The sequence below is a fragment of the Aquarana catesbeiana genome, linkage group LG05, assembly GCF_042186555.1.
Source record: "Aquarana catesbeiana isolate 2022-GZ linkage group LG05, ASM4218655v1, whole genome shotgun sequence".
Classification (NCBI taxonomy): Eukaryota; Metazoa; Chordata; class Amphibia; order Anura; family Ranidae; genus Aquarana; species Aquarana catesbeiana.
The window spans coordinates 473,547,235-473,574,157 of NC_133328.1; the positions used below are offsets into that span (position 1 = coordinate 473,547,235).

General features: G+C 42.2%; 1 protein-coding gene across 2 annotated transcripts in view; it reads right to left on the reverse strand.

The window, feature by feature from the left end:
- ROCK1 (Rho associated coiled-coil containing protein kinase 1) overlaps window positions 1-26,923 on the reverse strand; it is a 228,886-nt gene that overhangs the window by 80,387 nt on the left and 121,576 nt on the right. For both annotated transcript variants that reach the window (XM_073631444.1, XM_073631445.1), the window contains exons 8-13: window positions 24,753-24,891; window positions 14,122-14,213; window positions 13,567-13,726; window positions 13,388-13,454; window positions 12,794-12,882; window positions 814-862 (exon numbers count right to left, since the gene is read on the reverse strand). In XM_073631444.1, coding sequence (XP_073487545.1) covers window positions 814-862; window positions 12,794-12,882; window positions 13,388-13,454; window positions 13,567-13,726; window positions 14,122-14,213; window positions 24,753-24,891 — 596 coding nt within the window. The remainder of the gene's footprint in view (window positions 1-813; window positions 863-12,793; window positions 12,883-13,387; window positions 13,455-13,566; window positions 13,727-14,121; window positions 14,214-24,752; window positions 24,892-26,923) is intronic.

The window sequence follows — 26,923 nt, forward strand, 5'->3', positions numbered from 1 at the left end:
AATGCCATCGCCGGATGGTGAGGTAAGCCCAACAACCATTGAGGGCACCCTTCCCGCCACTTTTAAAAGTGATTCAGTGGCAAATTCGCCACTCGGACCACCTTTTATCTCGTGGAGAATCGCCTACCGAAAAAAACAATACCGGGGTTATGGCATATTGCTGCAGCCATAACCCAGTATTCCACTTGCCGACCAGGACGGCAATTGCCTATGGCCCAGTTGGCAAGTGGGTAAACTAAAACACTAGCCTTTTTTTTAGATTAAGGAGGGGTTAAAACATCTGTCAGGGTTTTATTGTCATTTGAGGATGATGTAAAGGGGACACTGGTAATATATAAAAACCTGGCTAAAAAAAAGCTCTGCCTGTAGTAGTAAAGTCACTTCTCAAATCTAGGCACCAAGCCCTGTATGGCTCTTACCAATTCACCTGCATCTGTAGTCAATGTTCCTTAACTAAACTCAGTTTATATGACTGGATATTACTACAGGTGTCTATTGAAGCAGTTTTAAGACAGGGACTCTTTGTAATAACATCTTTTCAATTAAACTAAATGCACTTCGTTCAGACTGCATTGCAGGCAGCAATGTTTTGAAAAAAAAATTTGGAGGGGAAAGGCCATAAGGGGCAGGTCAAATTTGGCACATAGACTGGTCAACCCCTAAAAATAAATATAAAGCGTGTGAATTAAAACATAACAGTGACTTCTCTCAGAAGTTTCACTAGTAAAAGTCATGCAAAATTAAGTAACATAGAAAAAAAACAAGATTAAACGAAATATAGAGTGGATCAAAACAGGTCACTAAAACACTAACCTCCTCATCCAGTTCCTTCATTATCTTGTCAAGTTTAATGTTCGACATCCTATGAGGGAAAATAAATGCTGAGAATGGGAGGAATGCTCATGGAGGATTTATGGGTCATATAGACTTTGTTACACAATTGCAAAAGGAAGCAAGCTAAACAAATTCAAAATACGAATCCTATTCTGGCAAGTCAAATGATTGCATGATGTTGCCTAATTAGTTTGATTTATTTAGCTTTGCTAGCAAATGCAAACCTTCACATTTAAGACTAAAACAAATGTTAACGACCAAGCATTTTGTGCAACTTTGACATGTGTTAGTAAAATTGTACATATCGTCACAACTACTTTGTGTACCCAGCTGGATTATACCTTGTTTTTTTTCAGGACAAAATTGGGCTTTCATTTGGTGGTAAATGGTGATAGATACTTGCCCAAAATAATAAAAAAAAAAAAAAAAAAAAAAAAAAGTTTATTTCATTTGGCTGTATATTTCTTGCTATTGCCATAATTATTTTTTTAGGGCTGCGGAAATTAACGATTAATTCCTCGATTAATCGTTAAGTTATTTGAGTGATCAAAATTCTTTTGATCGGTTCTCACCTCTCCGCCGGCTTCCGGGTCTTGGGGAGTTCCAGTGTTGTCACGGACATCGACGTCACCTTACTCCTCCCCCTTCCCCAAGTGCCTCCTTCTGCTAACGAAGGAAAGGGGGAGCTTTGTGAATGGAGTTGCGTGTGGAAATGGTGCCATAGAAAGTCAGCGCTAGCTGTGGAGAGATGCATGAGGAGGAGGAAAAGCAGCAATCTGTGTTTGGGGATGGAAGGGAGGGAGATGCTGTGGAAAGTTTTTGAGAGTGTTCTGGGGGCTGGGATGTGCCTGCTCCTCCTTCCTCTTCTCCTCCACACGCCATAGAGCTCAGAGCCGTACAGAGAGGAGCACCGGCGAGTACAGAGTCCAGGAGTACAGAGAGGAGCGCTGAGAAGGCGGGAGGGAACCCATCCCCTGGTAAGACCAACACAGGAGGAGGGCGGCTGGGATGTGCATCTGGGGACATGACACGGCTCTTTGTAAGACAACAATGTACGACTGAGCAGTCCTTATCAGTGGAAATAGAGGACATTCCTGAGTCCCACAGAGATGTATCCACCTTCACCTCTCCCTCACATAGCACAGAACATTGCTCTCCTCGTCTGTGTATGGGAGGCCGGTATGATGAGGGGAGAGCCGAGTCTTCTCCTATACAAGTCATGGAGCCAGGAATGCCTTCCCAGCAGAGGACCTGCTCAGGTCTCCCTCTGTGTGGTATCTGTGAGGGCTTCACAACCTGTGCTTATAGTATACAGTATATAATATACAGAAAAATGTGTCCCTTGTTATATCAATTTATTGTGTTATGGAGACTGTGCACTTTATGTGGTCAGTCGGTGTGCAATTCGATCAAATCTGCAATCACATAGCCATAACTTCCTACTATCTTGGTCCATTTAGACTTGGTTAAAGCTGGCCATAGATGCATCAGTTATATGTAGTGGGTTTTTTTTTTTGATCAGTCGAACTGATATATATAGTAGTTAGATCTGTATGTGCGTTATAATTAATCAAAATTAGTCGATTAATCGATTTAAAAAAAATAATCGATTACTCAAACACGAAAGTATCAGTAACAGCCCTATTTTTTTTTACAATTCTACCCAAAATATGCTGACCATGACCTTTGAGCCCAACACTAACACTGATCCTCGCAAAGTTTCATCTTATTATTTTCTTCTTTATTTTAAATTATTTAACCTTTTTTTTTTCTAATTTCCAGCTTCATCTCCTGCATGTAGAGGAAGATACAACATATCTTCCCCTCCATTCAGAAGAGGAAGTAAACACAGGGGTGGACTCACAATGACTGATCACTGAGATAACCAATCAGGTGACCTAGAACCGGGATCCTAAACCTTAGTACAAAAGATACCCATATATGAGGCCTCACGGAAAAAACACCCACTTCCGTGAGTCCAAGAATGAATGTGCAACACCTCAAAAAAGTTAGATTTGTAGATACAGTGCCTTGAAAAAGTATTCCTACTCCTTGAAATTGTCAACATTTTGTCATGTTACAACCAAAAACAAATGTATTTTATTGGGATTTTATTTGATAGACCAACACAAAGAGGCACATAATTGTGAAAATTATACATAGTTTTCAAAATCTTTTACAAATCAATATCTGAAAAGTGTGGCATGCATTTGTATTCAGCCCCCTTGACTCTGATACTCCCAACTAAAAGCTAGTGGAACCAATTGCCTTAAGAGGTCACCTAATTAGTAAAGAGTCCACCTGTCTGTAAAATAATCTCAGTATAAATACAGATGTTTCGTGAAGCCCTCAAAGGTTTGTTAGAGAACCTTAGTGAACAAACAGCAACATGAAGGCCAAGGAACACACCAGACAGGTCAGGGATAATGTTTTGGAGAAGTTTAAAGCAGGGTTAGGTTATAAAAAAATATCCCAAGCTTTGAAGATCTCACAGAGCATTGTTTAATCCATCATCTAAAAACGTATTAGCTGTGGATCCCACCTGATCCACAGCTCAGGTGGGAGAATCTGTCCACAGGACAACTATTAGTCGTGCACTCCACAAACCTGGCCTTTACAGAAGAGTAGCAAGAAGAAGAAAGTCATAAGAAGTCCTGTTTACAGTTTGAGAGAAGCCATGTAGGGGACACCGCAAACATATGAAAGAAGGTGCTCTGGTCAGATGAGACCAAAATGTTAGCGTTTTGCTTTTAGGCCAAAAAGTATGTATGGCAGAATACTAACACTGCACATCACCCTGAACACACCATCCCCACCGTGAAACATGGTGGTGGCAGCATCAGGTTGTAATGATGCTTTTCTTCAGCAGGGACAGGGAAGCTGGTCAGATTAGATGGGAAGATGGATGGAGCCAAATACAGGGCAAACTTAGAAAAAACCTGTTAGAGTCTGCAAGACTTGAGACCGGGGCGGAGGTTCACCTTACAGCAAAACAATGATCCTAAAAATACAACCAGAGCTACGATTGTATGGTTTAGATCAAAGCATATTCAGGTGTTAGAATGGCCCAGTCAAAGTCCAGACCTAAATCCAATTGAGAACTGTGGCAGGACTTGAAAATTGCTGCTTACAGACGCTATCCAATCTGCCAGAGCTTGAGCTATTTTGCAAAAAAAAAAAATGTGCAAAAATGTCACTCTAGATTTGAAAAGCTGGTAGACCCATACCCAAAAAGACATGCAGCTGTAATTGCAGCAAAAGGTGGTTCTACGAAGCATTGACTCAGAGGGACTGAATACAAATGCTCGCTACACTTTTCAGATATTTGTAAAAAATGTTGAAAACCATTTATCATTTTCCTTCCATTTCACAAACCACTGTTGGTCTATGACATAAAATCCCAATAATATACATTTACGTTTTTGGTTTTAACATGACAAAAAATTTTAAAAAATGGGATCACACAGGAACATCGAACATTTTCCACATCACGTTCTGGGGTGAACTTGCTCTCAAAGTTATCAGATGTAGTTAAAACACATATTTTGTGGGTTGCCCATCACAGACAGAGGTATACATACATTTACCCTGTCACTAAAAGCACATCAGCATGCAGTTCCACATGTTGATATGAAGTCATCCTATAGTCATTAAACATTTTTTGCTTTTACTTACTATGACTGTTTTTCCACTTTCTGGTTCAGTGAGGCACTGGTGATGTTACCAAGGCCTTACAAGAGCATCTTGGTAAGGTTATATCATCAGTATCTCCCCCTTAAATGATATGAACTGTCACATAATGCCAGAGGTAGACCCAAAATTCCAAAGAATTATTTATTTATTACAGGTACTTATACAACACCGACAATTTACACAGCGCTTTACAAGTAAAAAGAGATTTTCATCTGCCCTTAGTGAAATTAGCCCCTATGAGAAGAAAAGGGAGGAAAAAAAGATAAAGTATGCCAAGGATAAAAAGACTGCAAATATGTATAAGTATCTGTTCAGGATGTCTCAACTAAACATTTTTACCCACTTGCCGCCCACCCATCAAATGACGGAGGGACGGTGCGGCTCTCGTTGCGGGTGGATGTCATATGACGGCGCATCAGAACAGCCGCGCACACAGGGGCACGCAGTGCGTCGATCGTGGCAGTCCCCTTATTCTACCTGTAAAATGGCAGATCTGTACCATGTCTAGAATCTGCTGAATCAATAATTTCATTTATAAAACAAAAAAAAAAATAGAAAAAAAAAAATACATTTTCCCTGCAAGCTGCCTTTATTTTGCTCAGCAACAGCTGGGAAGCCAGTGTGTATGATGAGGCCACAATGTAGTGCACTGGGAACAAGATTAGAGATTTTTTGGATAAATTCTGGTGTCACTTTGGATAGAAGTAACGGGTGCGTAAAAATTACTCTTTGGGTGCGGGTGATACCTTCCCACCGTAACCCTATAGCGGTACTCTAGATGAAAGAAAGAACTGGCCTTGCTGTAAAAAATTGGTCTTTGGTTGTTAATTGTGTACATGAAACCTATACCAAAAACATTCTTCCAGATGAAATGATTGAACACCCTCAAAGCTAGGCAGCCTCGAAGTCCGGCAGAGATTTCACATCGGAAAAAGACTTAATCAGCGATATCGGCATCAGGGGGTTCATAGCTGGTAATCCAGGACTGATTCATTTTTATAAAAGTCCACAGAGTCTGTGGACAGACACGTTCTATGATCAGTAACGAAACATCCTGCAGCACTGAATGCCCGTTCTGAAAGCACACTGGATGCAGGGCAGCCCAACTCCTCAATAGCATACTGGGCAAGTTCTGGCCAGTGGTCTATTCTCATGACCCAGTAAGTCAGTGGATCATCAGCTGGAAAGCTCTCCATCTCTGTTTTGGCCCCGAGGTAATCGTCCACCATGTGATGCAGATGCTGCCGATGGGGTGTGGAAGCTGACAGGCCTGGGTGGCGAGGACTAAAAAAAATCTGAAATGCCTCACTTCTCCAACGCTCCTCTCTTGACCTCAGAAGACTCAAAACAACGTTTTTCACAACACTGTAACCTACTGGAGCCAGGAAAAAGTTCAATAAAATCTTCTAACTTGTCCTCAAGAGATTTTATCTTCTGCAAACTATGTGGGGATGGGACGTTCTGAGACCTTCCCCTTATAACGGTGGTCAAGAAGTGTTGCCAACCAGTAATCATCCTTCTCCTTTAAGCCACGGATTCTTGGGTCCTTTCGCAGGCTTTGAAGCATGCCCATGTGCCTCAAATTTGCCGAACCTTGAGAAGCAGACTCCTCAGGGTCACTAGGATGACAGCATCTGGAACTTCCTCCACCCAGCCACGTACTACTACCAAGGGTCCTGGGGTTGGAAAGCCATCGCTTACTGATTGACGCATGTCTTCCTCTTTTTCAAAGCCTATGAAAGTGCCAGAATGCTCCTCCCCTCTCTCCTCCTGTGTGTTCTGTGACATAGGAATGATGGTGGATAAAGTGGGCCTTGATAGGAAAGGATGTCCTCTTCTTACTCCTGCTGCTCTGCCTCCAGTGCCTTGTCCATAATGCCATGCAGAGTCTGCTGCAGCAGGAACACAAAAGGGATTGTGGCACTGATGCATGCACTGTCACTGCTCACCATCCTTGTGGCCTCCTCAAATGGCGACAATACAGTGCATGCATCCTTAATGATCAGCCATTGGTGTGGGGTAAAAAAGCAGAGGTGGCCTGAGCCTGTCGTCATGCTGTACTGGCACAAATACTCGTTGATGGCCATCTGCTGCATACATAGCCGCTGCAGCATTCCCAAAGTTGAGTTCCAGCTGGTGGGCATGTCACAAATCAAGCGGTTTACAGGCAGGTGGAATTCCCGCTGAATTTCAGCCAACCGAGCACTGGCTGTGTATGACCGCCGAAAATGGTTACAGACTCATCTGGCCTGTTTTAGTACATCTTGCAACCCTGGGTACGCACTTAGGAAACGCTGCACCACCAAACTGAGCACATGTGCCAAGCATGGCACATGTGTCAACTTTCCATAAGGGTGGACAGGAGGTCTGAGCCATTATCGGACACCACAAATCCTGGCTCCAGCTGGCGTGGTGTGAACCACCTCTCGGCCTGTCCCTGCAGAGCTGCAAGAATCTCTGCTCCGATGTGGTTCCTGTCCCCTAAACACCAGCTGAAGCACTGCATGGCACCTTTTAGCCTGGCTCTGGGAACAGCCCTTTAAACACTTAGGGGGTACCTGATGTTCATAGGACAATTCTGCAGAGGAGGGCATGGAGGTGGCGGAGGAGGTAGAGCTCACAGGGCATCACCACCACCAGCTTTATGGAGACGTGGGGGAACAAGCAGCTGCAGCACCGAGCCCTGTCCTGCATCCTTTTGAGTTGCCAGCAGCGTTACCCAGTGTGCTGTGAACTAAATATATCATCCCTGCTCATGCTTGCTGGACCACGTGTCAGCAGTAAGGTGGATTTTACGGCTGACTGCCTTGCCCAAGGATGCCAGAACATTACCTTCCACGTGATGGTAGAGAGATGGAACGGCCTAACGTGAAAAGTAGTAGCGACTGGGAACCTGCCATTGTGGTACAGCACATTATGTTAATTCACGGAAGGGGGCAGAAACCACCAGGCTGAAAAGTTAGAAGTTCAAGAGCCAACAACTTTGACAAGCTTGCATTCAGACACTGGGCATGTGGGTGGCAGGGACTGCATTTTTTTTCCCGCTGCAGCAGATGGGGCAGAGAAATTTGCCGGCTAGAATCTACAGCTGGTGGTGTGCTGCTGGCAGATGTGCTGCTAGGACCTGGGACACCCTGTGCTATACTATCATCCCTGTCAGTGGAGGCTGCTGAAAGGTCATGACTCGGTATTGCAGGGGCAGATTTAAGTGGGTAAGGAGGAGGAGGAAGAGGAGGGACTGATTTGTGCCCCTTGTGTGGCTTTTAGTTGCTCTTGCTAACGGGCTGAGTGGTTGGACGTTAAATGCCTTGTTAGGCATGTGGTACCCAAATGGTTGGTGTTTTTGCCACGTTTGATGTGCCTGAGACACCGTCTGCAGATAGCAATAGTGCGATCTGCTGCAGATGTGCTGAAAAAAGGCCCAGACAGCTGAGCTTTGGAGGGGGGGGGGGGGGGGGGGGGGGGGGGGGGGGAGAGATAACAGCTGCAGAATGTGATGGAATAGGGTGGCTGCTCTCTACTCTCTCTTGATGTCAGCCTCCTTGGGGTTGTGCCACCTCACCTTCATTTTCCGCCTCTGCTCTATCTGGCACCGAAGTCGCATCGGTGACCTTCATCATCATCATCATCTCCTCCATCTTCATCATTACCACTGGAGACAACTTGGCAATATGCTGCGGCTTGGGGAATATAAATGCCAATTTGTCTACCAGTGTTCCTCCCTCTCTAGGCTTATGTTCCTGTCATACTCAACCTCAGAACCAACATCTGAATCCAGTAATGGCTGGGCATCATCAAGGAGCAAGTGGTTGATGCTGTGGTCAAATAACTCAGCTGACTCCTCAATGGCCGATGTTGGGGCTATGGCAGGAATAGATGTGGACAAGGAGGCAAGTTTATCCACTCTGGCAACTGCAGGGGACTGCACACTTGTATCTACTTGCGTGACAGAGAATGAGGAAGGTTTAGTAAGCCAGTCCACCACCTCCTCTGCATGTTGTGGCTAGATAGCATGGGCAAACTCACTAAACAGAGGAAATGATGCCCTGCCTGAGGACTGACCACCACGTCCACCTTTGCCTGTGGACACATTTGTTGCTGGACCCCTTACAGTGCCAAAGGAACGTCTGCCTCTCCTGGTTGTCCTCTCAGACATTATTGGGAGGGAGGGGGCTGTGCTTATAAGCAAATGTAAAGAAGAAGTTGAAATCTGTATGTAGATGCACTTTAATCAATGTAAAGATGTGTTTGGTGCACTTCAATTTGAGTACTCACACTACACAGACACTCCACAGATACACTATTGTATACTGCAGTAATATACGTCAAACGTACAGAACTATATGGCGTTAAACTGCCAGTAACACACGCAAAACTTTATGGCGTTAAACTGGCAGTAACACAATCAAATAGACGGTGTTCAGCGTAGTCACTTATTTGACCTGTCCCTACTCTAGCTATACACCAATGTCAAGATTACTGACACGGTCTCACTACACTGACACTATATGAGCTGTCCCTACTCTAGCTGCACACTATGCAAAGCTGAATGTTGGTCCTCCTCACTACACTCACACTATCCCTAGAATGACACTAAACTAATATACTACACGGACAATTGAAGCAAAATAGCGCAGTATAGCACACCAACTGATAGCACTGAACAGAGCCCTATTCTATCTCTCTTCACACCAAAATCACACTGAAAATGGCTGCCTTTGAAAGAACACTTTTATACTGTGGGACGGGAACGAGCCATGATTGGATAAAGTCATGATGATAGTGTCCAATCATGACTGACAGTGCTTTGTGCCCTGACTGGCTGAAGCTTTCACTGCTTCAGCCAATCAGGGCTTGCAATGCACTGTTCAGTGCCGCAATGCATTGTGGTCGGTTTGGGGGCCGAACAAACGGTCGAACGACCCGTTTGTTCGGCTATTCGCCGAAGAAAGTTCGTCCATCCCTAGAGATAAAGTAAAGCTGTAAAGAGTAAAGCTCCTTAGTCACTTCCACATTAAAGCCCATCACCTGCTCTACAAATTTGAGCAGCAGCCAGAAGCGTGTTCAAAATCCCTGTCTCCTGGCCAATGTTTGTAAATGCTGTTGATAGACAAGTGCTTAACTGTATAAGATATCTGTAGGTTTTTATATTGTCTCATATGTGGACTGTGGGCAGCTTGTCCCATCTGCTACTGGTTCATATAATTATGCACACCTAGCTCCACCAAAGCAGCATGCATCCACACAGTTTGTGTTCTTTATAAAAAACACAAAGGAGAAAAGCGAGCGCACATACACACACACGTCAGTAAGTCTGCCCATTTCTCATCAGTAAGTTAGCATACATTATTTTTGTTTGCGCTGAGGGAGGTATGGGGCATTCAATGCACGACAGCGATTACATTCTGTATGTGGTGTTAAAGTATTTAAATAAAAACGACACCCAAGTAAAATAAGTAGATGTTTAAAAATAAGCATTCCACCACACAGTAATTAGTCTGTCAATAAGTCCATATTCTTTCCCCAGTAACTTGAAAGCAGAAATAAAATCCATGCTGCAACTATTAAATTCCTCTGGACATCTTCAGCTTGGGCTTCTTACAGGTGCCCACCATAAAAGGTTGGTTGGGGTGGTGACGTGACTCATGCGCACGGTCATCTATTCTGTCACACAAACACCATGCCGAGAATGTATGCCAAGCTGCGCATGAGCAACTCAGTGCTCAATCAGTAGGAGATGTGACAAAACAGGTCTCTTTTTTTAACTGTCGCTTTAGTTCCTCTTTAAAATGGATGTCTTTGGTAAGCCACTGAAGGAATATTTCAGTATTGCCTGTAGTAAAAGATTTATGGCTGCATTTTGTTTCATCTAAAGCTGAACTCCAGGAATTTACCCTATTTTGTAAAATATGCTGGCATACTAAGAATTAAGTCGAACGATGTGCATGCCACCTGGTGAACTTAGGCCAGGTTCACACTGGTAGGCTACGGGTGTATGTGCGATTTCACTGCATTTTATCTGCAGTCCCACTGACTTCTATCAGATCTTGCATTTTTGCTGCATTTTCTGAAAGCGTAGCACAAGTCCTGCATGCAGCAGCTTTGGCGCGCTTTCTGACAGCAAGATGTAAAAAAGTGACAGTGGAGGGAGCTTCAGCAATCAGTACTGTGATTGACAGCCTCAGCTATGTTCCTGTGTGCTATATGAAGGGGGGGGATGTCCCTCCCCACCAATCAGCTCCCCTCACTGAGCTCTGCAGAGTGCAACTTCAACTCCCCACCCACGTATTTCTGAAAACTCAGTTAGGCTGCATAAATTCTGAACTTTGAATAGCTGTAGAGAATTGAGCGCTGCAGATAAACAGGCGCAACTTACGTAGGAGGATCTGGTTCATTACCGGAGGCCAGTTGGGTATATGTAAGGGTTTATAATCGCTACATAATATGGCACACTCTAATATGGGTCATTAACACAGTGTTACACAAATGGAAAGGTACGCAAAAGCAACACAGTGCCTATGTTTTGGGTTTGTCAAAAAGGTTGTCAGGTTATGCGGACGTTGGTGACCCAACAAAAGTAACCTCCACAGCAAAATCAATAACCAGCATGAAACTGGCTGAATGTCCCCAAACTTCAGCTTGTAATCCTCATTCAAACATAATAGCTATAAACCACATAATGCATAAAAACACAGGTATCAACAATTTTGTTAATACTGTCAAATGTATTTCTGAAACTATACATACAGCCTCAACCTTCTCTTAGCTCCATGAATTAACCACTTCCATACTGGGCCATTGTCCTATGACGTCTGCAGAAACACTCTGTCCTACCGGGCGTCATATGACGTCCTTGGCTTCCCGCCGGCATGGGGGGGGGGGCGTGCCCGCCGTGTAACCAAGGAGCCGATGCGCATGCCCGGCGGCCTCAATCTCCACTGGGCACACGTGATTGCTCTTGACAGAGCAGGAACGTGGATCTATGTGTGTAAACACACAGATCCACATCCTGTCAGTGGAGATGAGACAGATCTTGCATTCCTAGTATATAGGAACCGCGATCAGTCTCCTCCCCCCCAGTTAGGGAACACATTTAACCCCTTGACGGCCCCCTAGTGTTAATCCCTTCCCTGCCAGTGACATTTATGCAGTAATCAATGGCTAGTTATAGCATTGATCGTTGTATAAATGTCAGTGGTTTCAAAAAAGTGTCCGATCTGTCCGCCACAGTGTCGCAGTCACAATAAAAATATCAGATCACCGCCATTACTAGTAAAAAAAATAAAATTTAAAAAATGCCATAAATCAATAACCTATTTTGTAGACGCTATAACTTTTGCGTAAACCAATCAATATACGCTTATTGTAAAAAAAATGTTACCAAAAACATGAAGAATACATATCGGCCTAAACAGAGGGAAAAAAATTTTTTTAAAATAAATTTGGGATATTTATTATAGCAAAAGGAAAAAAAAATAGTGTTTTTTCAAAACTGTCGCTATCTTTGCTTATTAGGGTAAAAAATAAAAAAGCACAGAGGTGATCAAATACCACCAAAAGAAAGCTTTGTGTGGAAAAAAAGAAAAAATTTTATTTGGGAGTGTTGCATGACTGCGCAATTGTCATTCAAAATGCGACATCGCTGAAAGCTGAAAAATGGCCTGGGCAGGAAGGGGCTTAAAGTGCCTTGTATTGAAGTGGTTAAAGAACTGCAAAAAAAGGCATGGCGTCAGGGCTGGTGCAAGGATTTTTGACACCCTAGGCGAAACCTCATTTTGCCACCCCCCCTTCCTTGGCTACAACCCGACTCCATTAAAAAGGTGGTGTATACATGGGCAGGGCAAAGTGGATGAAGTGCCCATCAAATGCAGCCCACCAGCACTCTTCAAGGCAGCCTACCAGCGCCCATCAATGAATGTTTGCTTCCATTCTTTCATGAGCCAGTACACAGACAGTCCTCTGCGCCTCTGACATTATGTGCGAACGGACCGGCGGCTGCCTGCTGATGTTGAGTTGCTTGCTGCAGAGAGAATAGAGTAGGAACACCAGTGGCCAGGTGCCCTAGGCGGATGCCTAGTGGTAGCACCGGCCCTGCATGGAGTACAAGCTGGGAGCCGCACTAAAGGTACCTGAAAGCTACATGTGGCTCTCAAGTCAGTTTAATGATTGACAACGACGTAAGAAAAAAGCTGTGACCTTAAATGCACCTGTATAACACATAATTACTCTTTATGATTTTAACAGAGAAATAAGTCACGTTTCTGACCTGCACTTTTGCTCCATTTCATCTTTCAGTTGCATCTCATTATGCAGCTGTTCTTCCAGTTGGTAAATACTCTTTTGCAAGTTCTCGACCTAAAGAGAGAAAAAAATAAAATAAAACTATGTATTTTATAACGTATACAAAAATTTTTCAATTTTCAAATATACATACTTGAATAGAAAAGGTTTATAAATGCAGAGTAATACAATATTCAGAAGCTCGACTATTAATGCAAAATTGAACCAAGCACTCTGTAATATGCTGTACATATTTATCTTTCATGGAGTTACAATACATTTGGACTTATTGAAGAGTACGTATTGAGTTGCAGATGTCCATTTACTTTGTTAGAGTGACTGTACAGGATTTGTTAGGGTGACTGCACATCCTGCACCTGACAGCTCAGGAGGATCTCTACATAATCTGGGGTAGTAGCACCTTTTTCTTCTATTGACTTTCTGTAATATCACTGCTCATATCAATCACATTTGGTTTCACTTGATCAAATTCTCAAAGGAGAGAGACAAAGAACACAACTGAGTGGTAGGAGTACAGCTTTAATGTTCCCAAGTGACAAACCTATTACACCTCACATACCAAATTTTTATCTACTTTGGAGCTTGATCTGTTGTCATCAGGATTTTCCGCAGGATCAGCTAAATACCTGCAAAACAATAATGGAATAACGAAGCAGTCAGTACACAGTGACCATAGATTTACCTTATGAATCATTGGTACAGCTCTAGTCATCTTGTGGACTACAGCATATAACTTACTGTCTGTTGCTGTAGTACGTGAATCCTACAAAAGGAAGCTGATTGCCCACAAATGCTTTGGGCATCGGGAATGTTTCTTCGTCACCTTTGTCTTCCTCCAAATCATCAAAATTACTGGTATCAACATCACTGGTTAAATCTGGGACAACTGGAGCCACAGCTAAAATAAAAATGTCCCTGTATTTAGTATAGTTGTATCCAACACAGATATTCCTCATTCATCACACTAATCCACTCTGAAGACATTTCATGACCACTAATCGTTTAGAAATGACGTGAAGGCATTACATGACATCTGTACTACATTTTAAATAATCTCTTAATAAAACAATTTTTTTTCCCCAAAAAAAGCTGCAAGCAATGAGGCGTTTAAAGCCACGCTCCAATTGTCTATGAAAACAATGGCAGTGGATAATCAAATCTGTGAGCAGATTCTAGTCAAGTATTCATCTATTTCTTTGGTTGTATCTGTATAGACTTCCTTCCTGGCCTCAAAAATAAAATCCAACAATGTCACTTGCCTGTAATATTTACGCTCGCTGAAAAATAACTTACCATCTCGAAGAGTCTCCCACGCCCACTGATCATTCTTAAAGAAAAGATGCCTTTTAATTTCCTCCACACCATTCCGTCCCAATCGGGTTTCCCTGTTAAAAAGGGGGGAAGAAAAACAACCTTTTAAATATAGTTCTAGAAAATGTAATATTAAATTCAATATTAAAACGAAACCCATGGCAATTCAAATTGATTACATGATGAAAGATAATGGTTACTTTGAATAAACCACATGTCAAGAGGATCAGCAAACCCAATAAAACATAAACTGCTACATTTAAGTGCTGGTACACACTTGTGCAATGCGGGAAATCCTGCGAATCCACTACGGGTTCCCGCATCGCACCCGACTCACACGGCAGTTCACACTGCCATATGCAAACTACCGTGAGCGTCAATACATTGTTAATGACACCCCCATTTCAGCTTGCATATTGCACTGCGAACTGAGTGTTCAGACATGAACCGGAATGCATGGGTGTAAAACACCCATGCGATCAGATTCTGGTGCGGACCAAAAAAAGGGTCCTGTGTGAGTTTGGTCTGAATGTGATGCTATATCTGCTATATGGCTGAAATTGCATCGCAGGGACATCGCATGTGATTTGCATTGCAGTTCGGTGCAAAATACATGTGATCTCGCAGATCGCGCTGGTGTGAACCAGCACTAAAGATGTTGACTTTTCCTGTAGAGTAAAGATTGGCAAAAGCCACTTTTTCCAAATCTCTCTAGTGGTACTTATAGGAGTATGATTTTTGCTCTCTCCTAACCAAAGGAAAAGCTGGAAGAGGGATAGAGGAGCCATGTTTTACAGAAAAGTCCACATTTGCAGATAATTGCCTATATTTCTGAAACTAAAAAAAGACATTTGACCTACATTTATAACTGATGGCAAGCTCTAGTTATACAGGTTTTAATAGAAGTTCACTTTAAAAAAAGAAAAATAAATGCAGATTTTTTTTGCCAGTAACAAAATGTGCATTTATTATTTTTTGTTGCAGGAGCCTGTAAAGCACTGCACTAACCAACAGCAGATTGCTGATGCCATGCAGGTCTCCTGCAGATCTCTCAGTGTATAGGCTTGCTTGTACCTCGTATGAGGGGGCCAGTGCATTCATACCAAGATACACCCATATTCAGGGTGTAACATGTGATATAAAAGGTAAAGTTATCCTTTACATTGTTACATTTTTAAAATGTTCACAATTTGACAGGTTTACTTTATCCTTACTACAAAACAATTAACTGTTGCATTTTGTATTTTTTTTCTATACAGTAAACCTGTGATTACTACATTTGTATATTACTACCCTAGGGTGCCTGCTTCTGCAGTCGGGAGCTTGGTATCTATTTTAACAGTCATCAAAGGGCTTTCAGACGAAAGTGATCTGGTTGACTTAATCACTTTTATGGGGCTCTGGAGGTGAGGGCAACAATTCTAGGGTTATAATTCACGGTTAACTCTAAATGGATAGCCTGTAAGGACTTTAAAGTGTTGCCTATAAACAATTTTGGATACCATAACTTTTTGTGTTTTGGCAGACATGCGTAATTTTAGGCTCGACATGTCTGATATCCATTTACTCGTTGCAGCGCCATATTTTTTATAAAAATATGCGTTTGATAAATGGCTTTGCTAATATCGTTCAACATAAAAAAATGCAAGTAACATTTTACTCTTCAGGGTCTCTACTTTCAGAAAATATTTACTATTTTCCAAAACTATAGATTTTAGCATGTGTGCTAAATATTAAAATATTACGCCAGTAGACACGTGGTTAAAGCATAGACCACTGAACTTGTGCACAGTACAGAATCCCTAGAACCCCAGCAGGAAGACATCTTGTACTCACCAACAATGCTTAAAGACAAACACAGACAACACAACTAAAGGACTATGAAATAAGGAGCAGACGCTCCAATATCTGAATCTGCGAGTCTCCTGGAAGCCACAAGACAGCTGGACTTTGTATTAACCCTTCAAGGCGTTTTTATCAAGTATTTGATAATAACAAATAATTGCGGATTGAAATTGGTTGGGCGCATTAGGCACTCCCTGTCCACCAGCACAAAACCCAGATAACCTCAGGTATATTGCATAAATACACAGTTAAAGGATGCTATAAATGGCCAAAATGTGTTCTAAGCTGTATTTTGACTGATGGGGCTTGCCTGTACTTCTACCCATATATCCAGGACATCCTTACCTACAGAAGCACCCCCTGACCAACCCTGGAAGAACTAAGCAAGACGGACATCCCTTACTGTTGGAAAGTCTACTTTAGCATACTTTAACGGAAAGGGAATAAGATGGCTGTCTTAAGAGATCAGAGTGATCTATTATATTTCCTCAAACTACTGGACCAAAGGTGGCCCCGCCAGACTACATAAATCAGCAGAGTATATATTGGTCCCACGGCTTCCTTCAACACACCAGCTCTAAATCGATCCTCGAGGAGAAAGTGATCTCCTTCTTACTTCGCCATCTATCAAATGTCTTATCTGTGAAAGTGACAGGATAAGCATCCCAGATGACATTCTGTATTACTGCCTGGATGTCAGCAAAAACACACACATATATCTTTTTTTTCCGCTCTGTTACACAGACTATTACTTCAAACCACACTAAGAGGTCGGCTTGTGACTTCAGGCTCCCATGAGGTATGCTCATCTCCCTGTCCTTACCTTGTGTATTGCCTTTTGACTCCTTGTCGATATGGATCAGTACAAAACGCCAATTCTGAAACATTAGACCATGTAACACTTCTACTGCACCTTGGTAAATGGTACATGGAACAACTTTTTCATCATGGATCCCAATTATACAGCAAATAACTTCAAAGGTCAGGAATGGGGAGACTGACCTAATTACCATAACCACTACCCCAACAGAGTTTACTCCACGTATGGGAGCACTATCCATTATGGATTCTCCTAGTTAAGGTGGGGCGGGGGGTGGGAGTGGGGGGGCTCGTTGCCGTTTCTGCCAAGAACACATAGCCATTGGAAACTATTGTATTCTTCATTATTCATAAGATAATAGCCACACTTCAATCTTGGCTATTCTTGCTTGCTTTGTCAGCAAAGTGACTGCAAACAACCCGTCTCCACCTGAAACCACCCTTCCTTGACACGTTTAATCACTCCTGGCTTGCTCACAAGGATAAAGGAAGTCCCCTATCCTTGAAAAGGTGTTTAGCAGGTTCCCCAACTTCAAACTTACATTTATCAATCAAAATGTATCTAAATATGAAATATAATATTATTGCAGCTTATTCTGCAACATTTTTTTAAAAAGACTTTTCAGCTATTTTCCATCAGTTTATACATGCTCAACATGTCCTTTATTTAGAACTAGATAGTGATTTCATTCATACTGCTCTTAAACCTGGTTATATAGATGATTTTATCTGACTGTACAAGTGTCTGTATGCTGCCTTATAAGGCTCTCCCTTTCAGAGCAAGGAGTACAAGAGTTCTATGTCAGCTCATATCCTACAATGTGCAGTGTCATGGTCTTGGTAGCAGTAAGTGTTTATACCAATTAGCCAAATTCTATGTACAACAATGGCTATCTTTCACAAAAAAGACACACAAAAAATATTTTAAAGGACCATTCACACTTAAAGTGATACTAGATGATATCCTTATTTTCCAAAAATTATTCATACACATCCACTAAAGTGAAACTTAGTCAGAAAATGAAGCAATGATAGACCACTTCAGGCTGGCATGAGAAAAGATGGTCTGCAACTCATTGCTCTTTAAATATTTTCAGAATGTATTTATTCTCCATAAAAGACACAGTGTTAGACAGCAGATGTGTTCTGCACATGCTCATTTGCTCTCTATTCTCGACATTGTGCCTAAAATCAGAGCCACTAGAGGCAAATAAGCTGAAAGCTTTAAGACCTATTGTTGCTAAAGGAGGGATAAAGCAACAGTAATGATACAGACTGTGCAGAGGGAGCACAGATTAGAGAGGTAGAAAAGGAGATTTGACAGGACAAAATTTGCTGCTAGGGAGACAAAAAATAAAGTGTTACATTTACAAGGATAGTGTCTTACAGTATCTACCTGTAGTCAAGGCTCAACATGTACATATTTTATTATTATTAAGTGACAGTTCTAGAGACCAAGGAGAGGGAGAGCTTCCAATAAAGAAATTGACTGCTCTGGGCTTCAACAAAATGGCAGCCTTCAGTAAGAAGAATCAGGAGCAATACTGGAGGCAATTTACAGCACACACTAAATTTTGGTATCAGAATTATTAAACTGGAATGTATGTTCATTTGTTAAACAATTGTTATCAAACAGTTATGGATAAAGTTTTACTTTAATTACCTTTGTCTATTTTTCATAAAATGGCTTCCTTCTGTGTTTTTGTGTCTTCTTTTATTATCCTCCATAAGCTCCCTTTCCCTCTCCTTTCCCCCTTTACTTCAGTTTGTTTTGAAAAAGCAGTATATGTCATTTGAGGTTATGCACACTTCCCTATACAAACTACAAATCCCATAGTCTCTAGTCCATCTTGGGAGTGAACAGGAGAGGGTGGCTAAGTCCTACATACAGCATGGAACGAATATATCCATCCTCTAACAGCAAAACAAATAACAGCATTGAAAAAAGGTAATTTGGCGATTTGGAGGAGGCTGGAAGCAATAGAGGGTATTTTTTTTTTTTTTTTTTTTTTTTTTAAGTTAAGCACACTTAAAAACAATTTTTGTTTTATTTAAACGAAAGTTGTGTCACTTTAACCACCTTCCAGCTTGCCTGACCAGACAGGAAATGCACTAGTGCGGGTGGACGTACCCATATGTCCTCCTACATCAGAGGCTTGTGCAAGGCTCCTCCAGCTTGTATCCATGATTGGTGTGTCACCTGGACACAGTTGATCACATGACATGGCAGAGGACCAATGAAATTGATTCTGTACCATGTGATAGTTGTGTCCAATCACAGCTTCTCGAAAATGTTAACAAAAGCCACATCATGCGGCTTCCAGCACCCTCTCCTTCCACAGAGATCATCTGTGAGAGAGAAGAGAGCCGTTAGACCAGTACAGCGAGTACCCACAGCTGTCGCACAGTTTTTAACACAGAACACACTGCCAGCCAGCTCAGAGTCCCGGATCACTACCAAACAGTGTACACTGCAGCAGTCCACCTGTCCCAGCATCCCCAGTGCTGCCAGGAACAATGTCCTTGATTGCAGTGACACCAGACCACTATACACCAGCACCCTGATCACAGCCACACTAGTGTCACCGATTGCAGTGACACCAGACCGCTATATGCTAGCACCGGTGCCCAGGTAAAATCGCCACACTAGTGTCAACAGAGCCAGTGTCCCTGATTGCAGTCAGGCCAGACAGCTATACATCAGCACCAATAACCTAATCATCGCCACACTAGTGTCAACAGTACAGTTTCACCAGAACCTGATCATATCCAAAACATCTACATCAGCGAGGAGGCATTCCAGATCCTGAGCATGAGAGACCAACGTAGATTCTGAATATGAACCCGTGGACAGCAGTGGTTCAGTAACCGATTTAGAGGAGGAAAGGGTCACAACAAAAAGAATGAGGTGTTCCCAATGAGCAGCAGGCAACCACCTGCAGCGGAATAGATCCCTGTAAAGTGGGGAGCACCAGCAGTGCAACACACCCAGATGAAAGGCCAAGTACACGTAGTGAGGCTTCGCATCCGTCACCAAGGATTAGAGCCCATACTTGCGATTCCAAGGCACTTTTAAATCCTGTATGGCTACTTTCAAATTCAGCAGCACCTATAACACCTAATTTAAAGCAGAGCGAGATTGAGGCAGAAAAGCAAAAATTTTACACATTTTTTTTTTATTTTTTTTCACAGAAGCTTTTTTTTATAAAATTTTGGACAAATCTTTATGCTCAGCAGTATATCACTAAAAATCCCAGCTCCATTTATGCCCATCCATTTGAGTGGAAACCCATGACAGATAATTTAAACTGTTTCTTGGCTCACACTAAATATGGGACTCACAAAAAGAAAAAAAAATGACTGCAAGTAAATTGGTCCACATAAACTATTCACCATATGCAACTCTATTCCACCATTATGTCCAGGACCAGCTATAAAATAATTAAACAATTTCTACAACAGAATGACAATTCCCAAAGCCCTGCCTGAAATCACCCCGAATACAAGCTTTAAAAATTAGGCCACTGATCAATTATTTTACCCCAACATTTTCTGAAATGTATACTCCTGACAAAGATATTTACATTGATGAGTCCCTCATCCATTTTACCAGCAGAACTGGCATTAAATATATCCCAAGTAAACAAGCCACATAAGGGGTAAAGTTATATAAACTTTGTGAGAGGACTCCAGGGTGCATATATAACTTCTGGGTTTATGAAGGAAAGAATTCCCAACCTATGTGGAGCAGTGGGAAATTAGTGTGGGAGCTTGCATTACCCCTATTTAATCGGGGGTACCACTCTACGTAGACAACTTTTACACCAGCCTTCCACTACTTTACCACAGGCTAAAGTTTTCTGGAGGTAACAGTGTGGCCAAACCACAAAGGCTTCCCACAAAGATTGGTTGCCATAAAGCCGAAAACGAAAACTGTGAAATGAAGAAATTTCGGCCCTTAAATGGAGGGATGAGTGGGATGTGTATGTCCTTTTATCCATCCACTAAGACATCTCAGTGGAAAATTTAAGGAAGGCACGGTCCAGTCCAAAAACCTGATAGTATACATGACTACAATCAATTCACAAAAGGCTTGGGTTAGAATGACCAAATGTGACAGCCCTACTTAGCCACCAGAAGATTAATCTATTAGTATAAAAAAAAGTGGCCATATACTTTAATTGGCAGTGTACAACTCCTACATCATCTATCAAAAGCCTACAGAAAGAAAAACTTTCCTATACTATTGTGATTGTAACTGACCTTGTATATCAAGGCAGCACTGCACCTGAACACCTTTGTTGTGATGAAGTGAATAGACTGCATTAATGGCACTTCCCCGATTTTATACCTACCACCCAAACAGGCCGCCCCCCCCCGCCCCAGGGTGCAAAACTATTGCACAGGGCAGGTAAGTAAGCAATGTTTGTTATTTTAATGAAAAACACTATACTTTTACAATCACGTTCAGTTTTGTTCATCGAAGGCCCGTTCACACCTGAGCAATGCTGCCGTTACACTTTTAGAACTTTTTTTGCTTGTTTTTATAGTTCATTTTTGGAGCTGCACCATTTATTTGAATGGGCATCCCTCTGAGCCAAAAAGGCACTAAAGAAGCTCATGTACCAAATTTTAGCATTGAACTAAGCGCATTTTGCGATGTACGTTTGTGATTTGTCTCATTGAAAAAACGCACAAAATATGCAACTGTTACCTCCGTTTGGAGGCCATTAAAAAATGGCAATGCAAGCTCGCTGCGCAATGTAGCACGTTTTTCACACATTAACAGAAACGCTTGTTTTTGCCCGTGTTTCTGCTATGCCCAAATGTGAATGGGGCCTAAATACATTACATTTAGTTAATTTTCTTTAGAACGCAGAGATTGTCGATTGTCTGCAAGCAGCAGCTGAGTGGCAAGGTGCTCTCGATGTGGAAGCAGTGGTCCCTCTGCAGATGTCCAACACAGCCACTGCTGTGACAGACCTATAGCTCTGCAATCAGCAAAATTTAAGCACCCTGCATATAAAAGAGCGCTCTGGCTCTGACTCAACAGCTATGTTTTTCTAAAAACTTGGTCTTTAAATACATTTTATTTTATGTACCTGGAATTTATGCAGGAGATTTTCCTGGAAGTTAAACTGAGCTTTAAAAAAATAAAATACACACATTCTGCCACTCTTTTTTTCACCTTGCCCCAGCACAGCCCCCAGTTAAAGTCCCCTAAAAACCAACAGGAATACAGATGACAAACCTCTTAAAACGTTAGTTAACACCCCCCCCCCCCCAAAAAAAATTGTTCTTTTAAATTATTTTATACAGCACAGTGCTTTTGCTGTGTCATTTGGCCCCCTGTAACACCTGTATGACCCTGCTTGGCTATACTACCTACCCCCCCCCTCGGTACGCTGACTCCGATATATCAGATCTGCTGAGCCCTGACACCGGAGTCATCCGTACGTGTCTCCATCATCCACAGCCTGCTATCTTTCTCCTCTGGGCTCTCTGCCCCTCCCTTCTCTGCCTGCCAGCTTGGCAGCTTGTGACAGTGCCTGCCCCCTCAACTCCTGCTGCTCAAATAACTTTCACATCTTCATACCATCCCCTCTGTGTTCTAATCCTGTGTGACCCTGTGTGAGTGATTTATATTTAAAAAATGTCTGCTATACCTCATTTCACAGCAACTCTCAGCGATCACACGATCGGCTGGCTCTCTCTCCTACCGAGTGATGTCATTGGGGGAATCTCAGCCCCGCATGCTACAGCTATCAGACGATGAGAGAAGAAATCCAGCCGATCATGTGATCGCTGAGAAGAGCTCTGAAATTAGGTATAGCAGGCTTTTTTTTTATAAATCACCCACATAGGATTAGAACACAGAGGGGATGGTATGAAGATGTGAAAGTGGCTTAACAACCACTTTAAGCTTGTACTAGTAAAGAACCAAGAAAAATAGGCCAGTGTACATTACAATCCTAGGCCTCTTTAAGGACACGCTAACACTGTAGCCCTACTAATAGCACTGAAGTAGTTCTGGCATCATAACAGGAGCCTCTGGATACACAAGCTGGCACTAAAAGCTTTTGGAAGGTCATTACCAATTTAGCGTTAAGGCAGTTACTATCATATCAATTTAAATCAATATTAAAATAAATGTATCATTTTGCCTCAAAGCAAGACCCTAGAGGTACCTGTATATACCTTACCTATGTGACCACAATATCTTCCACTAACCCCTGGGACCTTTATCTTCATTATAACTTGTAAACAGATTACCCAGCTTTGATATGATGATGACATCCTCTACACTTTCAGACATCACTCCAGCATGTGGTGGCGGGACCATTTCTACCATCTATACAAGTAGCTCATTAGGTGGCATAGCAGTATCAGCTTGATCCAGCTCAAAAGTCCAAGCTTTCATAATGCACAAACCTGAGTCATGGGTGCTGGTGAACATATACTGTAAAGCAAGAATGCTTGGGGGAAAAAGGCATAATTATAACCAATTTACAAAAAAAACACAGTACTTTCTTAAACCACCCTTTCCCTTAAAAGCAGCAGCAATTCTGAAGTACAAATGTATGCACATTCTGAAGGTATTTGCAAGGTAAATTGCTCCTATGCACTTGAGCATGCCACAGTTACAATGCAGGCTTTGTTTGTCTTCGTGTTCATTCACGCTGGGAGCAGATGCTGCATTGGGCATCCCTGGTGTGAATGGGCCCTTGCTTGATTCTATTTTTTATGATCTTTGTCACACTACATGATGAAACAAGGACTAATTGGACGACAATGCAGGATGGTCAACTTGTGTCTTATATGTTGTAAAGCGCTGTGCAAACTGTTGGCGCTATATAAAACCTGTACAATATTCATCACTCTGCTAACTTTTTGCTGTGGTTCCAAATATGCCACATCTATCCTGATAGTATTGCATTATGGATAAGCATCTGCCTGTATTCCACAGTAGTAAGGTGGCCATCAATTTAATCAAATCACCAATTCTGCTGCAGTGAAGGTGACTTGCAGTGTTCTTCACTGTTGGCTACATTTATCCTTATGCCAATCTTCTGTCTTACTATCAGAACCAAAATGTTAGATTTTACCTCATTAGTTCAAAGTACCTGTCGCCCATTCTCTCTGCCTAGTCCTTGTGTTTTTATGCTTGGCTTAATTTCCACCTTGGATGGATGAGGTTTTTAGTCAATTCTTCAATGAAAATGACTTCTGATGAGGTTTTTATGGACTATATATATGGGTGTATCAGTAACCCAATGCTTTCTGCCAGTTCAGAGCTTATAGCAGTGATGGACATTTTTCTCCTTCCTACCACTTTGAGGCCATCCATACCAACAACAACTAACTTTAATCTTGCATACCTGTGCTTCTGCAGATGAAATCAGACAGTACAAATGGAAACACACCGTGGTGTTACGGCTTGAGTAGAGTCCTTGATACAGGATTGCCACCTTGTATCCTATCGCTTATCTCAATTTTGCCATAGGGCACGATTTGTTACATCTTCGGCAGCTTCACCACTTTAGTATGATTTGTCCCCTGACTGGTTTTATTTCCTCTACATGGCCATTTCTGTTCATTTAATCACTTTACTTCCCCCTACACATTAAGTCATTGACCATTAGCATAGGTTGCTATATTTGCTTATGGTTGATTACCATATAATTATTATTATTATACAGGATTTATATAGCGCCAACAGTTTGCGCAAAACACTTATTGACACACTAATCCAGAAGTCATTAAAACACCATCTGAGACAAATATTTTTGTAATTTATTGTGCTCAAGGCTTTTGTACACAGAACCAAGTTTTCCTGAAAATAGCTAAATAAGTCTGGTCACAAAAGCCAAACCATTTGTATTAGTAAAATTAACGATACATCAAGTTACAATAGCAGGACTAACCATAAACGGAATACATTTTATTACCTGTCAGTAAGGAATGCACATATCAAGTTCTTTGCCTCTTTTGAAATTTCACTGTCTTCTGGAAATGTAAGCGAGTTCTTATGGTTCATAATCTTACTATACGTTCCAACCAGAGAATCTGCATAAAAGGGAGTATCCCCTACAAAAATCAGAAGAAAAATCACATCAGTTAGGTACAAATATAATAATTAGGCACTAAAGCTTTAGTAGTGTATAGCCAACAGAAGCACACTCACGGAGAATAAAGTGAGAGTGTGTGTGTGTGTGTGTGTGTGTGTGTGTGTGTGTGTGTGTGTGTGTGTGTGTGTGTGTGTGTGTGGGGGGGGGGGGGGGGGGGGGGATTATCAATAGGCTTTTTTTTTTTTAAAGCGTTAACCAAAAAAAAAAAAAAAATGGATCCTGCACCTTTAAAGCATGTTATATGACACAGGGCTTGTCCTGTGTCATTTGGCCCCCTGCAACACCTAAAAAAAACCTGGCTGATCCTGCCAGTTTCTCCCCAATCCTCTGAACTGACCATGGTGTATCATGGCTGCTGAGACCAGACACTGTGGTAAGTTTATGTGCCTCTCATCAGCAGCCTGCTATCTCTCTGCTCCTGTGTCCCCCCCCCTCCCCTCTGTCTGTGTGTGAGCCACCCCTCCTGCTGCTCTCATAACACTAACCTGTATACACCATCACCACTGCCTCCTATTGCAGTGTCCCCCTCTGTGAATGATTTATAAATATACAGTACATACAAATATACACAGCACCCCATATTGGCAGAAAAATACAGAATTGTTGACATTTTTGCAGATTTATTAAAAAAGAAAAACTGAAATATCACATGGTCCCAAGTATTCAGACCCTTTGCTGTGACACTCATATATTTAACTCGGGTGCTGTCCATTTCATCTGATCATCCTTGAGATGGTTCTACGCCTTCATTTGAGTCCAGCTGTGTTTGATTAAACTGATTGGACTTGATTAGGAAAGCCACACACCTGTCTATATAAGACCTTACAACTCACAGTGCATGTCAGAGCAAATGAGAATCATGAGGTCAAAAGGAACTACCTGAAGAGCTCAGAGACAGAATTGTGACAAGGCACAGATCCGGCCAAGGTTACAAAAAAATTTCTGCTGCACTTAAGGTTCCTAAGAGCACAGTGGCCTCTATATTCCTTAAATGGAAGACGTTTGGGATGACCAGAACCCTTCCTAGCCGTCCGGCCATACTGTTCTATCGGGGGAGAAGAGCCTTGGTGAGAGAGGTAAAGAACCCAAAGATCACTGTGGCTGAGCTCCAGAGATGCAGTTGGGAGATGGGAGAAAATTGTAGGAAGTCAACCATCACTGCAGCCCCCCACCAGTCAGGGCTTTATGGCAGAGTGGCCCGACGGAAGCCTCTCCTCAGTGCAAGACACATGAAAGCCTGCATGGAGTTTGCTAAAAAAAAAACCTGAAGGACTTCAAGATGGTGAGAGATAAGATTCTTTGGTCTGATGAGACCAAGATAGAACTTTTTGGCCTTAATTCTAAGGGGGAGGTGTGGAGAAAACCAGGCACTGCTCGTCACCTGTCTAATACAGTCCCAACAGTTTCAGCTGCAGGGACAGGACGACTGGTTGCAATCGAGGGAAAGATGAATGCGGCAAAGTACAGGGATATCCTGGACGAAAACCTTCTCCAGAGTGCCCAGGACCTCAGACTGGGCCGAAGGTTTACCTTCCAACAAGACAATGACCCTAAGCACACAGCTAAAACAACAAAAGAGTGGCTTCACAACAACTCCGTGACTGTTCTTGAATGGCCCAGCCAGAGCCCTGACTTAAACCCCAATGAGCATCTCTGGAGAGACCTAAAAATGGCCGTCCACCAACGTTTACCATCCAACCTGACAGAACTGGAGAGGATCTACAAGGAGGAATGGCAGAGGATCCCCAAATTCAGGTGTGAAAAACTTGTTGCATCTTTCCCAAAAAGACTCATGGCTGTATTAGACCAAAAGGGTGCTTCTACTAAATACTGAGCAAAGGGTCTGAATACTTAGGACCATGTGATATTTCAGCTTTTCTTTTTTAATAAATCTGCAAAAATTTCAACAATTCTGTGTTTTTCTGTCAATATGGGGTGCTGTGTGTACATTAATGAGGAAAAAAATGAACTTAAATGATTTTAGTAAATGG